Source organism: Oncorhynchus nerka, linkage group LG4, assembly GCF_034236695.1.
Source record: "Oncorhynchus nerka isolate Pitt River linkage group LG4, Oner_Uvic_2.0, whole genome shotgun sequence".
Classification (NCBI taxonomy): domain Eukaryota; kingdom Metazoa; phylum Chordata; class Actinopteri; order Salmoniformes; family Salmonidae; genus Oncorhynchus; species Oncorhynchus nerka.
In genome coordinates, this window is record NC_088399.1 from 36827885 (window position 1) to 36845133 (window position 17249).

Here is a 17249-nt window from a genome sequence, read left to right on the forward strand (position 1 = left end):
GCCTCCACCGGATGGAACGAGTTGACTTTGATCACCGTTTTACGCAGCGGACTGCGGGAGGAGGTACAGATGGAGTGAGCCTGCCGTGATGATAACCTGTCACTCGACCAGCTCATCAGCATGGCGATCCGGTTGGACAACCTCCTGTGGTCCCGACGACCTGCGTGGAATACGGAGCCCATGGCTACACCTGCTCTGTGGCCAGAGCCCATGGAGGTGTGCTCTGCACTTTTACCTGAGGCAGTGCTTAGGAGAAGGAAGAATCTGGGCCTCTGCTCCTACTGTGGAGAAAGGGGTAATTTCTCCCCGACCTGCCCTCTATCCACTAATAGGCGAGGAGGTGACAAGCCAGGGAATTGCCCTGCTCCAACCCAGGGAGGATGCAAGATTTCTGTCAACTCAACCAGTGTGTTTTCCCATTAGATTCCTTGAATATCCTAGCCCCTCACTCCCGTTAGCTCTGATTGATTCCGGAGCTGCCGGGAATCTTTTAGCTCACCGGCCTCTGCATTACGCATTCCTTTGGTTCCCTTACAGTCACCCATTCCGGTTCAAGCCCTGGATATTCGTCCAATAGGGACAGGGCTTGTACATCACTGTTCCCGTTTCTCTGCTGACCCATAACAATCATTTAGAACAGATCACCTTTTTGATTATAGACACCCCCACGCACCCCGTTGTTTTAGGTCTCCCCTGGTTGAGTTGGCATAACCCTGTTATTTCGGGGTCCGAGAGGAGACTGTTAAAAAGAAAGATGGGGGACTGCACCCCTGCATTGATTATCGAACAACTGAAAAAAGCCACCATTATGTTCAGCTATCCTTTACCCCTTATCCCAACCATCATCGAACAAAATCACGGGGCACAGTACTTCACGAAACTGGACTTGAGGAGTGCCTACAATCTGGTGCGCATTCGTGCAAGCGACGAATGGAAAACGGTCTTTTCCACGACCACGGGGCATTACGAGTATCTCGTAATGTCACCTCCTTCCTCTGAATGGGCTCCCGTCGGCCATGCAAACTGCGGAGGCTCTTTTTATGCATGTCTTCTGGCACTACGGGATCCCGGAGGACATTGTGTCAGATCGTGGCCCTCATTTCACCTCACGCGTATGGAAGGCGTTCATGGAACGCCTGGGGGGTCATGGTCAGTCTCACCTACGGGTACCATCCTCAAGCAAATGGGCAGGCGGAGAGGGTCAATCAGGAAGTGGGCAGGTTCCTGAGGTGTTACTGTCAGGCCCGTCCGGGGGAGTGGGTGGATTTTCTACCTTGGGCAGAATTCCCTTCACCACTCCTCCACTAACCTCACCCCAACACGCACTGGAAAGGAGTATCAGCCGGCCCTGGCAACTTGGCATCCGAGCCAGACCGAGGCCCCTGCGGTGGACGAGTGTTTTCGGTGCGCTGAGGAGATCTGGAACACTGCACACAATCGTCTCCAGCGGGCCGTGCGTCGGCACAAGGAACAGGCTGACCGCCACCGCAGTGAGGCAACTGTTTTCTCTCCAGGTGACCGGATCTGGCTCTCCACCCAGAACCTGCCCCTCCGCCTGCCCTGCCGGGTGCTGAGCACGTGGTTTGTGGGGCCGTTTAAAGTCATGAGGAGGGTTAATAAATGAATGTACCATTTGCAACTCCCTGCTGATTATCACATTGACCCAACTATTCATGTGTCTCTCATCAGGCCAGTGGTGCCTGGTCCCCTCGCTGAGGCTGGACCCAGTGATGCCCTGCCTCCTCCTCTGGACATCGAGGGAGGTCCGGCGTACTCGGTCCGTGAAGTCCTGGATTTGAGGTGTTGGACGGGGCTTCTCCAGTACCTCATCGACTGGGAGGAGTATGTGTGGAAGGGTACCAAATAATGCCTGCAGCATTGACGGTCCCCAAGAAGTTAGTGGCCTTCATCATTCTTAAATGGAAGAAGTTTGGAACCACCAAGACTCTTCCTGGAGCTGGCCGCCCGGCCAGACCGAGAAATCGGGGGAGAAGGGCCTTGGTCAGGGAGATGACAAAGAAACCCGATGGTCACTCTGACAGAGCTCCAGATTTCCTCTGTGGAGATGGGAGAACCTTCCAGAATTCAACCATCTCTGCAGCACTCCACCAATCAGGCCTTTATGGTAGAGTGGCCAGACTGAAGCCACTCCTCAGTAAAAGGTACATGACAGCCCGCTTGGAGTTTGCCAAACGGCACTGAAAGACTCTCAGACCATGAGAAATAATATTCTCTGGTCTGATGAAACAAAGATTGAACTCTTTGACCTGAATACCAAGCGTCACATCTGGAGGAAACATGGTACCATCCCTACGGTGAAACATGGTGGTGGCAGCACCATGCCGTGGGGGTGTTTTTCAGCAGCAGGGACTGGTAGACCAGTACAGAGAGGTCCTTGACGAAAACCTGCTCCAGGGTGCTCAGGACCTCAGACTGGGGCGAAGGTTCACCTTCCAATAGGACAATGACCCTAAGCACACAGCAAAGACAACGCAGAAGTGGCATCGGGACAAGTCTCTGAATGTCCTTGAGTGGCCCAGCCAGAGCCCGGACTTGAACTGAAAAAAAGGTACTGAATACTTACAGTTGAAGTCATAAGTTTACATACACTTTAGACAAATACATTTAAACTCAGTTTTTCACAATTCCTAACATTTAATCCTAGTAAAAATTCCCTGTCTTAGGTCAGTTAGGATCACCACTTTATTTTAAGAATGTGAAATGTCAGAATAATAGTAGAGTATGATTTATTTCAGCTTTTATTTATTTCATCATTCTCAGTGGGTCAGAAGTTTACATACACTCCATTAGTATTTGGTAGCATTGCCTTGAAATTGTTTCACTTGGGTCAAACGTTTCGGTTAGCCTTCCACAAGCTTCCCACAATAAGTTGGGTGAATTGTGGCCCATTATTTATGACAGAGCTGTTGTAATTGAATCAGGTTTGTAGGCCTTGCTCACACACACTTTTTCAGTTCTGCCCACAAATTTTCTATAGGATTGAGGTTTGGGCTTTGTGATGGCCTTGACTTTGTTGTCCTTAAGCCATTTTGTAACAACTTTGGAAGTACGCTTGGGGTCATTGTCCATTTGGAAGACCCATTTGCGACCAAGCTTTAACTTCCTGACTGATGTCTTGAGATGTTGCTTCAATATATCCTCAGACTTTTCCTCCTCGTGATGCCATCTATTTTGTGAAGTGCACCAGTCCCTCCTGCAGCAAAGCATCATCATCAACATGTTGCTGCCACCCCCGTGCTTCAAGGTTGGGATGGTGTTCTTCAGCTTGCAAGTCTCCCCCTTTCTCCTCCAAACATAACAATGGTTATTATGGCCAAACAGTTCTATTTTTGTTTCATCAGACCAGAGGACATTTCTCCAAAAAGTACGATCTTTGTCCCCATGTGCAGTTGCAAACCGTAGTCTGGCTTTTTTTATGGCGGTTTTGGAGCAGTGGCTTCTTCCTTGCTGAGCGGCCTTTCAGGTTATGTTGATATAGGACTCGTTTTCCTGAGTGGTATGATGGCTGCGTTGTCCCATGGTGTTTATACTTTTTACTATTGTTTGTACAGATGAACATGGTACCTTCAGGCATTTCGAAATTGCTCCCAAGGATGAACCAGACTTGTGGAGGTCTGCAATTTATTTTCCTGCGGTCTGTGCTGATTTCTTTTGATTTTCCCATGATGTCAAGCAAAGAGGCACTGAGTTTGAAGCCAGGTCTTGAAATACATCCACAGGTACACCTCCAATTGACTCAAATTATGTCAATTAGCCTATCGGAAGCTTCTAAAACCATGACATAATTTTCTGGAATTTTCCGAGCTTTTTAAAGGCACAGTCAACTTAGTGTATGTAAACTTCTGACCCACTGAAATTGTGATACAGTGAAATAATCTGTCTGTAAACAATTGTTGGAAAAATTACTTGCGTCATGCACAAAGTAGATGTCCTAACAGACTTGCCAAAACTAACGTTTTTTGGTTGTGTGTGTGGTTGAAAAACGAGTTTTAATAACTCCAACCTAAGTGTATGTAAACTTTCGACTTCAACTGTATGTAAATGTGATATTTCAGGGTTTATTTTTAGTGCAACATTTTCTAAAATCCTGTTTTTGCTTTGTCATTATGGGGTATTGTGTGTAAATTGACGATGGGGAAAAAACAAACAAATTTACTAAATTTTAGAATAAAAACAACATAAAATGTAGAAAAATTCTAGGGGTCTGCATGCTTTCCGAATGCACTGCATTTGTACTTGAGTTCATTCCGGCATTGTGTGACTTTTCTTTTTGATGTCACAGCTTTATTGTATATCACTGTGGCATATGAACACATGGGTTAAAGAGCAAACTACACAATTATCACAACATAGGTTGTAATATGGCTTTTTTACTGGCTTGGCTTCCTTAGTGATTTGACCCACATACCGGAAGCAGTAGAATAACCTAAAACATAAGGCAAAATCTACACGAGTTGCTTACCAAGAAGACAGTGAATGTTCATGAGTTGTCGTTTTGACATAAATCTGCTTGAAAATCTATGGCAAGACTTGAAAATGGTCATCTAGCAATGATCAACAACAAATTTGACAGAGCAGAATAATTTAAAAAAATAATAAATGGGTAAGTATTGTACAATCCAGCTGTGCCAATTTGATTTCTGTGTGGACAAAGACCTTAGGTTTTTGTCAACCTAACTCCTAACCCTAATCCCTAGAGCTAGATAATGTTAGCCACAACAAATTGGAATTACTAACATATACATTTAGGAAATTTGTAACATTGTACATTTTGCAATTCATAACGTATTGCACGAATTACAATTCGCAACATATCACACGAAATTGATGGATATTCAAATATATGACATACCAAACAAACAGATGTCTCGAGTTTACATACATAATAATACGAAATGCTCTGAGACAATGTTGCAAATATGGGCTCCTCCATTCCACTTCTGAATTCCCACTTCAACCCATTGAAGTGGGAATTGTATAGTAACATCATTGCATAGTAACATTGTATAGTAACATCATTAAGAATGAGGGATATTGTGTAGTATCAAGGTATATGCAATGAGTTACTGTATATATACACACATCATTGACTGGAACATGGACATTTCCTTGGTTCTCAGGCACTTTCTTTCCAACAGAAGAGGGCGCTGTAGTAGCTCTGTTATTTACCTGTTAACGAGGTTGTTTCAATAAAGTTTTGGAATTGGAAGACGCGTCAGTGAGTCACTGACGGGTGAGTCTTTACTATAGTGGGCGTATTCGATTATACTGAGACGCGCGGCACCGGTCTATGGCCCATGACGAGGACGGTCAAAAGCTGGAAGGGAAGAGCGCCCTTCTCAAATCGAACCGTCGTCTGCGGCGCTCGGTAATGTTTCAACAATGTGCATCGTTCAGAAACACATTTTTTCCATAAAATATATATTTGAATTGTCAAACTAGTTTTCATTGGAAAGGCAGAGTTATCAAAGCAATCAATTTTGCATGTGAAAACGCAGAATACTACTCATTACTCCACGTGATTAATTAAGTCACTTTTGTTTTGAACATACTTCGCCGTGGGCTTTGAACGGCACCCGGCTCACGCCCGGGGCAGTCTGGTTCCAAAAGGAATTGCAATCAACTTTCACCCAGTTAAACTCCTCCCACCGGAGTAAAACCATAAACGAACCCTCTCAATGACTCCGTCGTTTGTCAGCGCCAGCGTAGCAAAGTAAGCCTTTACGTCTCCCTACATTGTCAGCTATCGTTTCAATATCCCCCGGCGGATAGGTTTACATTTGTATGTATAGGTATTATCGTAAGGTTAAGGTAATAATTCCTGGGAAAAATGGCAGAAAGCGACTGGGACACTGTGACTGTGTTGAGGAAGAAGGGTCCGACTGCTGCCCAGGCCAAATCTAAGCAGGTACAGTACGGTTAGTCAGCTAGCGTTAGCTATAGCAGCTAACATTAGCCAACATGTGAACATGCGGTTGACTCCAACCACTGAGCCCATGTTGGCTACACACGGTCACTGCCTGCAGGCAACCTTACTAATATTATACATCCCGGGGGACAACCTTCTCGCTTCTCTTTGGAATTTCCTGGTCGATAGGTAAAACGATCGACGTGGACAGGAAACGACTGTGGGTTTTCATCTAGCTATCATTTGTCTAACGTCGATTAATATATAAGGACCAAACATGGAAATCGGTGTAATTGAGTTAACCAGTTAAATGTAGCTGAATGCAATCGAAATGTGAATCTGTATAAAATAATGATTTAGATACTATCAGGGCCATAATATCTAGTAATGCTGCATACTCCAAGGGTAATCTCACCTTTCTGGTGAAAATGGTTATTGCCGAGGTGTATTCACTTGAGCACACAATCAAGTAACGTTACAAATTTGATAAATGTACAAATTTGAAAACTAATATCTTATGTATTTCCTACAACAAAACTGTACGAATAAGGCTTGAAATAAGCTTTCAAATATATACTAAACAAAAGTGCAACATCTAGCGTTCTTATGTTTAATGAGCTGAAATAAAAATTTCCACATTTCTAATTTTGTGCACTTTTTTTTTAAACATCCCTGTTAGTGAGCTAAAATAATCCATCCACCTGACAGGTAGGGCATATCAAGAAGCTGATTAGACAGCATGATCATTATACAAGTGCAGCTTGTGCTGGGGACAATTTAAGGCCACTCAAATATGCAGTTGTCACAACGCAATGCCACAGATGTCTCAAATTGGGGGAGTGTGCAATTGCCATGCTGACTGCAGGAATGTCTACCAGAGCTGTTGCCAGAGAATTGAAGGTTAATTTCTCTACCATAATTTGTCTCAATGTCATTTTAGAGAATTGGCACTACTTCCAACTTGCCTCAGTCGCAAACCACGCGGACCCACACCACCCCAGGATCTCCATCCAGCTTCACCTGCGGACTCGGCTGGGGGTGTTGTGTGTATTTATGTCTGCAATAAAGTCCTTTTGTGGGGGTAAACTCCTTCTGATTGGCTGGGCCTGGCTCCGCAGTGGGTGGGTCTGGGTCCCAAGTGGGTAGGCCTATACCCTCCCAGGCCCGCCCATGTCTGCGCTCCTGCCCATCGATGTGAAATCCATAGATTAGGGCCTAATTAATACATTTCCTGAAATGAACTATAACTCAGTACAATTTTTGAAATTGTTACATGTAGCGTTTATATTTTTGTTCAGTGTAGTATAATCAAATTGATAAAAACTTAAGATTCCACAACTGTAAAATAGTTGTATGTTTAGTGTTAGAGAAAAGGTGCATCTTTTCCAAAGGTCACTCTTGATCAAAACTTCTGCCCCCATTGCTGTGAATGTCAAATTACTATAACTTGGCTTCCTGAAGTCGTTAGGAACTTGCCCTTCATCTCATATTAATCTTGTCCATTTGTGTTTTCTGTTTTAAAATGAAAAATATTTTAGGTCAATGGCTATAATCGATCTCTGAATGTATAACCATGAGGAAACCACTCTCTCCTGCTGCACTACGATGTAATGATTGCAGGCATGTGCTTTGTCATTGGCTGTGATGTAGGGTTCAGCCAGGAGTTTATGGACAGTCAGTCGGAAAAGTAAATTAAATGGTAGGGGGAACATTCCAGCGTAATGTGGTTTCAGATTTGACATCCTAAGTCACACAGGCTCTGAAAATATACTTTCTTGGTGGAAACCAGAGCTATTTCTCACTGCCAGCCATTACAATCTACGGTGTCCACAGATCGATTTTATAAGCGAAAATGTCGGCCAGAACCACGCAGGTCCTCTAAAAAGGGGACTTTACATCTGAGGGTTTAATGGATGGAATGTTATCATGAGTTTGGCTAGGCTGATTTGCAATTAGAAGCAGCTGGTGCTTGTTGAGTTGCTACATTAGGGAGCTACTTTCAAGGCAACTAGTTAGCGGGTGCATTCAAGACTAGTCCTCTTCTGAATTGGTTAATGCTTTATCTTAAAAGCCATGTTTCACTTTAAAATCCCCCAAACGAGTAGTGCATATTAGTGCTGACCACAATTATTTGATTGTTTGGTTGTTAGTCTGTTGATTGACGGAGGTTGTTTTGAGTCGAGCAGTAACGCTCGCACACACAGTACCAGTCAAAGTTTGGACACCTCATTCAAGGGTATTTCTTTATTTGTACTATTTTCTACATTGTAGAATAATGGTGAAGACATCAACAATTAAATAACTGATATGGAATCATGTAGTAACCAAAGTGTTAAACAAATCAAAATATATTTTTATATTCTTTAAAGTAGCCACCCTTTGCCTTGATGACAGCTTTGCACACTCTAAGCATTCTCTCAACCAACTTTGAGGAATGCTTTTCCAACCGTCTTGAAGGAGTTCCCACACATGCTGAGCACTTGTGGCTGCTTTTCCTTCACTCTGCGGTCCAACTCATCCTAAACCATCTTAACTGTGCTGAGGTGGGGAGCTTGTGGAGGCCAGGTCATCTGATGCAGCACTCCATCTCTCCTTGGTCAAATTCTAAATAAATCAGCAAAGCACCATACCACCACCTCCATGCTTCACGGTGGGAACCACACACGCGGAGATCATCCGTTCACCTACTCTGCATCTCACAGAGGCACGGTGGTTGGAACCGGTGGTTGGATTCCTCAGACCAAAGGACAGATTTCCACCGGTCTGTCCATTGCTCGTGTTTCTTGGCCCAAGCAGGTTTCTTCTTATTCTTCCTATTATTTAGTAATGGTTTCTTTGTAGCAATTTGACCATGAAGGCCTGATTCATGCAGTCTCCTCTGAACAGTTGATGTTGAGATGTGTGTTACTTGAACTCTGGTTTGGACTCCCGAGTGGCGCAGCGGTCTTAAGGCACTGCATCTCAGTGCTTGAGGCGTCACTACAGACACCCTGGTTCGATTCCAGGCTGTATCACAACTGGCCGTGACTGGGAGTCCCATATGGCGGCTCACAAATAGCCCAGATTTGGCCGGTGTAGGCCGTCATTGTAAATAAGAATTGATTTACAGTAGTTCTTCAATGTATTAGAAAAGTCTTTCATGCTCTCTCCCATTTGACAACCACTCAGTGTGAAAGGGAAAAATGTCATGCTCTGATTCAGTGGAAATGTCATAAAATTGGCCTAACTTATTACTTATCCATGCTTAACTGAAATAGGTTTCGGTACTCATTTTGGGTGCTGGTGCTGTTTATATTTAGGTGCAGGTGCTCCACAATACTCTTGAGCTGAAGCAGTAGAACATTTGAGGTGCCTGTACTCAGCTACTGTGTACTCCTGACCTAGTCAAGGACCGTTTCTCATACCTTGTGAAAATAGCATACAGAAGGGTGTGTCACTATGGAAACTGAGGGCCCAGAATATTTTATGCAATGTTGCAAATTCGCTAGCACAAGCTTCAGCCGGACCCAAGATAATAGTTGATACAATGTTTGAAGTCTGACTACACATGGCCTGTCTGCAACGATGTGATTTATAGGATATTTATTATATTTTCTACTTGCAGCTATGTAGGCTGTTTTTATATGGTTGGCAATTAAAGTTACCTTTTTAGGTTTATTTTTCATTTGGATAGAATTTTGATTAACCACATGGCAATGATTGAGATATGAAGACATTATAAATTAAATAACTTTCACAAAAATGTGCATATTAACCTTAACTGGCACACAGATCGGTAGAAATGGTAAGATAAATTGGCTTCCCACATGAAAGGTGGCAGACTCGTGTAGCCTATTACCGCCTATTTCAGGAGAGTAATGGCAGACTCTGCGAGAGGAGAATAGTTGGGTCAGATTGTTTTTTTGTTGTTTGGTTATCTAGATCTCTGGAGAGGCATTTGTCTTATTTCATCAAACCGTAAGCTTAAAGCATCAGACAAACTCCATGCATATAGTTGATTTAATTTAGTCACATAGGGTGTGACTATATATGGAAAAATACATGTAAAAAATAAAATAAAAATTGGTCAAAAGAACAAGACTACTTTAGTTTTTTTAGGCAGGGACAGCCCTATAGCATATGTATGAATCTGTCACTTTAAAAAGAAATCTGACATTATAAATATAATCGATTTTTTTAAAACTGTGTTTTGAGCCCTAAATTCTGATTTGCTGACAGCCGTGGTATATCACATACCACGTGTATGACATTACATTTTTTCTGCCTGTATAGAGTACCACATTAGGAGTCTCAATACCCATAAAACCTAGCGGTCACACAGGGAAACTTTTCCAATCGCTTTTCCCATAAGGGATTTTAGAAACTTAAAATAAGGGCTGTGTAGTGTAGGCTTACCCCAGCATTTTGATAAGTAAATCTCTCTAGGACTTGGTGACTTGCCATGTCATTTTCTTTTTTTTAATAAACATTCAATTCATTCTACAGTTACAAAACAACTTTTTCATAGCATGTTGGTCTTCAAATTTTTACTAACTCTGATAACTTAAACATCAAGGATGGGCAACTTTGGTGGGGGCCACAAACACTGAACTCATGAGCCCAACCCCCCAATAACAGGCCAATATTCTTCATCGTTTAGCACATAAAACGTGGTAATTGCCTACAATGACTATAATCCATTGCGCATCTACTTGTCCGGTCTTTCTTTTACTCCTGCTACGGAAGAAAGAAAATGCGTGATCGTGAGGGGATATAGAGCCGCTGTTGATTCGCAAATTATCTCTACCCGAAAATACATTATTTAAGTGATTGTTGGTTTTCGGCAGTCTTAAGTATGCTTTACTTTAAGAACTACAACAGTGATTTTGTCAGACAGCATAGCCAGCAACTCTATAGAGATGACTTGGATTGAAATGTAAAACTCTACACAACTTAAATATTTTAATGTTACTAAGTGATAAGCATGGGCAGTCACAACCATCATGGGACATTTGTTTTATTCTGTTACAGCATTCAACCCATATAAATCGAAACAACTTCAAAAAGCACTAATCGCTCAGCACTAGGCCCTTGCTTCCGGAACCACTGAAGGTAAATTTGCCAAATTATACCAAAACACAGCCTGTTGCCAGTGGGGGAAAAAGGCCCATTTTTCTTGCCAACTTTGTCACCAGTGCATCAAAACCATCAGTGTTCACAATAGTCAGTCATATAGCTAGCAAATATATTGTTATTTTCTAGAAACCTAGGAACAGTCCACTTAGGTAGCGAACTCTGACTGATGGGAGTTAGCTAACGTTACATGACTTTCCCCCAGCAGCTTCAATCTAGCTAGCAGCATTTTTAATCAAATGGATAGCTTAGCAAATATAGCTACAGTGGGGCAAAAGGTATTTAGTCAGCCACCAATTGTGCAAGTTCTTCCACTTAAAAAGATGAGAGGCCTGTAATTTATCATAGGTACACTTCAACTATGACAGACAAAATGAGAAAAAAAATCCAGAAAATCACATTGTAGGATTTCTAATTAATTTATTTGTAAATTATGGTGGAAAATAAGTATTTGGTCAATAACAAAAGTTTATCTCAATACTTTGTTATATACCCTTTGTTGGCAATGACAGAGGTCAAACGTTTTCTGTAAGTCTTCGTGAGGTTTTCACACACTGTTGCTGGTATTTTGGCCCATTCCTCCATGCAGATCTCCTCTAGAGCAGTGACGTTTTGGGGCTGTTGCTGGGCAACACGGACTTTCAACTCCCTCCAAAGATGTTCTATGGGGTTGAGATCTGGAGACTGGCTAGGCCACTCCAGGACCTTGAAATGCTTCTTACGAAGCCACTCCTTCGTTGCCCGGGCGGTGTGTTTGGGATCATTGTCATGCTGAAAGACCCAGCCACGTTTCATCTTCAATGCCCTTGCTGATGGAAGGAGGTTTTCACTCAAAATCTCACGATACATGGCCCCATTCATTCTTTCCTTTACAGGGATCAGTCATCCTGGTCCCTTTGCAGAAAAACAGCCCCAAAGCATGATGTTTCCACCCCCATGCTTCACAGTAGGTATGGTGTTCTTTGGATGCAACTCAGCATTCTTTGTCCTCCAAACACGACGAGTTGAGTTTTTACCAAAAAGTTATATTTTGGTTTCATCTGACCATATAACATTCTCCCAATCTTCTTCTGGATCATCCAAATGCTCTCTAGCAAACTTCAGACGGGCCTGGACATGTACTGGCTTAAGCAGGGGGACACGTCTCGCACTGCAGGATTTGAGTCCCTGGCGGCGTAGTGTGTTACTGATGGAAGGCTTTGTTACTTTGGTCCCAGCTCTCTGCAGGTCATTCACTAGATCCCCCTGTGTGGTTCTGGGATTTTTGCTCACTGTTCTTGTGATCATTTTGACCCTACGGGGTGAGATCTTGCGTGGAGCCCCAGATCAAGGGAGATTATCAGTGGTATTGTATGTCTTCCATTTCCTAATAATTGCTCCCACAGTTGATTTCTTCAAACCAAGCTGCTTACCTATTGCAGATTCAGTCTTCCCAGCCTGGTGCAGGTCTACAATTTTGTTTCTAGTGTCCTTTGACAGCTCTTTGGTCTTGGCCATAGTGGAGTTTGGAGTGTGACTGTTTGAGGTTGTGGACAGGTGTCTTTTATACTGATAAGTTCAAACAGGTGCCATTAATACAGGTAACGAGTGGAGGACAGAGGAGCCTCTTAAAGAAGAAGTTACAGGTCTGTATTTTCCACCATAATTTGCAAGTAAATTCATAAAAAATCCTACAATGTGATTTTCTGGATTTTCCCAGTCCCTGCCCCTGAAAAACAACCCCACAGCATGATGCTGCCACCGCCATGCTTCACCGTAGGGATAGTGCCAGGTTTTCTCGTAATACTTGGCCATTCATGCCAAAGATTTCAATCTTGGTTTGAGACCAGAGAATCTGTCAGTCTGTCGTGTGCCTTCTACTGAGTGGCTTTTGGACTGCACCATGAGATTGACTTGCATATAATTAATGTTAGCCCTCTGTACGTCCAAGGGCCAGCCGTGCTGCCCTGTTCTGAGCCAGTTGTAATTTTCCTAAGTCCCTCTGTGGCTACAAAACTAGGGCCTGTAGGACCTGCCTTGTTAAGGCATAGTGCTTTATTATGGACTGACTTCTTCCCATTTTAGCTATTTTTGTATCAATATGTTTTGACCATGACATTTTACAATCCAGGGTAACTCCAAGCAGTTTAGTCACCTCAACTTCCACATTATTCATTAGAAGATGTGGTTTAGTGTTTAGTGAATGACTTTGTCCCAAATACAATGCTTTTATTTTTTATTTAGGACACACTTATTCCTTGCCACCCATTCTGAAACTAACTGCAGCTCTCTAAGTGTTGCAGTCATTTCAGTCTCTAGTAGCTGACATGTACAGTGTTGAGTCATCTGCATACAGACACTGGCATTTCTCAAAGCCCTTGGCATGTCATTAGATTGAAAAAGGGACCTGGACAGCTGCCCTGGGGAATTCCTAATTCTACCTGCATTTTGTTGGAGGCTTCCATTAAAGAACACCCTGTTCTATTACAGGAAACTCTATCCACAACATAGCAGGGGGTGTAAAGCTTTCCAGCAGCAGATGATTGAAGTCTAAAACAGCCCCTGCAATCTTTTTAATAATTTTCTCTTAGCCAATCAGTCATTTGTGTAAGTGCTGTGCTTGTTGAATGTCCTTCCCTATAAGTGTGCTGAAAGTCTGTCAATTTATTTACTGTAAAATAGCATTGTATCTGGTCAAACACTTTTCTTCCCCCAGAAGTTTACTAGGGGTTGTAACAGGCTCAGTCGTCGGCTATCTGAGCCAGTAAAGTGGGCTTTACTATTCTTAGGAAGTGGAATGACTTGCTTCCCTCCAGGCCTGAGGGCACACAATTTCTAGTAGGCTTAAATTGAAGATGTGGCAAATAGGAATGGCAATATTGTCTGCTATTATCCTCAGTAATCCTCAGAAGCGACAGAAAGACTAAGCTCAGTCGTGGCCCATTCACAGCCATATAAGGAGTCATTGCCATGAGGCGGTTTTAAAAAATGCGGCACTTCCTGATTGGATTTTTATCTGTTTTTTCTGTAACATCAGTTCTGTGGCACTCACAGACAATATCTTTGCAGTTTTGGAAACGTCAGAGTGTTTTCTTTCCAAAGCTGTCAATTATATGTATAGTCTAGCATCTTTTCGTGACAAAATATCTTGTTTAAAGCGGGAACGTTTTTCATCCAAAAAATTAAAATAGCGCCCCCTATATCCAAGAAGTTAAAGGCACAGTCAACTTAGTGCATGTACACTTCTGATCCACTGGATTTGTGATACAGTGAAATAATCTGTCTGTAAACGATTGTTGGAAGAATTACGCGTGTCATGCACAAAGTAGATGTCCTATCCGACTTACCAAAACTGTAGTTTGTTAACAAGAAATGTCTGGAGTGATTGAAAAACGAGTTTTAATGACTCCAACCTAAGTGTATGTAAACTTCCGACTTCAAATGTATGTGAGAATGCTGTTCATTGACATCTCAACGTTCAACACCATAGTGCCCACAAAGCTCATCACTAAGCTAAGGTCCCTGGGACCAAACGCCTCTCTCTGCAACTGGATCCTGGACTTCCTGGCGGCCACCCCCAGGTGGTAAGGGTACGTAACAACACATCCGCCACGCTGATCCTCAACACAGGGGCCCCTCAGGGGTGCGTGCTTAGTCCCCTCCTGTACTCCCTGTTCACCCACGACTGCGTGGCCAAGCATGACCCCCCTGCACCATCATTAAGTTTGCGGACGACACAACAGTGGTAGGCCTGATCACTGACAATGATGAGACAGCCTATAGGGAGGAGGTCTGAGACACACTGCCAGGACAACTACCTCTCCCTCAATGTGAGCAAGACATTGGAGATGATCGTGGACTACAGGAAAAGGCGGGCCGAACAGGCCCCCATTAACATCGACGGGGCTGTAGTGGAACAGGTCTAGAGTTTCAAGTTCCTTGGTGATGTGGACACCATCATGGTCCAAGCACACCAAGACAGTTGTGAAGAGGGCACCACAACACCTTTCCCCCTCAGGAGACTGAAAAGAAGAAAAAAAAATCAGGAGACTGAAAATATGTATTTTTTTGTTAATTAACACCATTTAAAAACATTTTTGTAGCTGGCTTGTGTTTGGATTGTGTGTTGTATCCGCACCCTGTCCTGGACTACTCATCTATACTAGCTAAATGTATCCCTTTGTTATGGAATGGTATAGTAAAGTGTTGAATGATGTACTATGTTATCTCTAGGCTATCACAGCTGCACAGAGACGTGGAGAAGACCTCGATACTACCAAGAAATGTAAGCCTTTATTATAAATCGCAATTCATGTGCAATCCACCATCTCCCCTACTTGGAGGTCTGGAACATGATGGATTGATTTCTGAATGAAATTATGTCATGGCTTGTTTACTAACCACGCCAATTAATCTGTGTCCACAGGGTCTGCAGGGCAGAACAAGCAGCACCTGGTGACCAAGAACACTGCCAAGCTGGACCGGGAGACAGAGGAGCTGCAGCACCTGAGGGTCTCCCTGGAGGTGGGAAAGGTTATCCAGCAGGGCCGCCAGAACAGTGGCCTCACCCAGAAAGATCTGGCCACTGTGAGTAAAGCTGCTGCAGACCCACATGATTCATTAGGACAGAGGTATTAAACGTTTTTCAGTGAGGACTCCAATTTTTCAGACAAAATTTCTGGGGACCCAATGTTTTTCGCAGTAACTTTTTTGTGACCACCCCACCCCAAATATTATGACACAACCTTAAAATTGGTACATTTGAGATTTTTTCATTAACAAATAACCCTTAATTCGTTACATTTTAATCCCTTATCAAAATGAAAAGAAACCATTTTAAATATATTAGCTTTTTTTTTTTTATGATCTTTCTCAAAATCGTTTGTATATTACCCCATACAATAATCTGTACTATTCATATGTATTCATTTTTTATTTTTGGGGGGACCCCACTGCATCTCCCCCTGACTTTGAATACCACAGCATAAGGACATTGGTGCATTTCTGTAGTCAGAATTTCTGTGGCTTACTCTCCTCGTCTTCTCTACATCTGTACTCATCTGAAAACACAGGGTAGGTGAAAACAATGTCCAATACATTCACATCTGTACAGCTGTAGATGAGGACAGGAGGACACTTCCGAGATGCATCTAATCATGTGTGTATGTAGCTTAAATGAGATGGCCTCTGACTGACATTTCAACAGTTTTTGACTAGGTCTAAATATCATGTTTTTAGGTCACTGATTTCTTCTGATGTCTCTTTTGGCTTTGACTTTCAGAAAATTAATGAGAAGCCTCAGGTCATCGCTGACTATGAGTGTGGAAAAGCAATTCCCAACAATCAGGTCATGGGCAAAATTGAGAGAGCAATCGGTGAGTGGAATCTGGGACAGACTGTCACTGACATTGTTAATAATCAACCCCTATGTTTTATCATGTTTCAGAGTAGCGTAATGCCACCTTATTCATCAGTACTTTTAATTTCACCATTGGTCCTTGTTTGTCTGACGTCACAACTTTTTGTTCTCAGGTTTGAAGCTGCGCGGGAAAGATATTGGACTGCCTCTGGAGGCAAAACCAAAGAAGAAATGAGGACAAAGCCTCGAAATCAGCCCCCTTCCCCTCCCCCATCTCTATCCCTACCTTCCTACTCCAGTTATGACCCTGCCTTCCTTAACTCTCCAAACCCCCCTCTCTCCCCTATCACCCTCCTCTACCTGGGCTGACCTCCACCTGTGTCCTGCTACAGGACCTGGTGATCCACCACGTTGCAAGCTGCATATACTGACAAATCATCACAAATTACTTATAATCAATGAATGAACGACTGAATGCATTGCAAAACGTGCTAACCAAAAGTGCTCTGAAATGAATTTTTTTCTTTAACTTTTTTTGGGACAAGGTGAATTTTACCATGGCCATGTGCATCGACTCTAACATACATTTTTCTCTGAACATGTTCTTTTTAACCATTTTGAACGTGCTTGATTGCAGCCTTTTCAAACACTTTGCATATTGTGTCACTACGATATGGACATGTCCTACTGCTGTAGCTTGGTTTTGATCTTCAAATAAAGTTTGACAGTTTACTTCTGTGTGTGTCATCTGTTGGTAATTTTGAAGATAGAATGTGTTATGTTATCTGCAGTTTTTTATTAGAGAAGACCTTGAAATAAGATGTTTTGGTGTCTTGTAATGTTACTAGGGTTAATTAAACCAATCTTGAC

At 42.8% G+C, this 17249-nt stretch overlaps 1 protein-coding gene across 2 annotated transcripts; it reads left to right on the forward strand.

The window, feature by feature from the left end:
• The first annotated feature begins 5664 nt into the window (after positions 1-5664).
• Positions 5665-17111, forward strand: LOC115123229 (endothelial differentiation-related factor 1 homolog). Of its 2 annotated transcripts, XM_029652559.2 has the most exons (5): positions 5668-5929; positions 15254-15305; positions 15447-15607; positions 16302-16395; positions 16553-17111. In XM_029652559.2, the coding sequence occupies exons 1-5, from the start codon at positions 5852-5854 to the stop codon at positions 16612-16614; spliced, it is 447 nt and encodes a 148-aa protein (XP_029508419.1). In that variant the 5' UTR covers positions 5668-5851; the 3' UTR covers positions 16615-17111. The 2 variants fall into 2 exon arrangements, with proteins under 2 accessions (XP_029508424.1, XP_029508419.1); XM_029652564.2 differs by lacking the exons at positions 16302-16395; positions 16553-17111 and adding an exon at positions 16004-16285 and having other exon boundaries at positions 5665-5929; positions 15447-15651.
• The last annotated feature ends 138 nt before the right edge of the window (positions 17112-17249 follow it).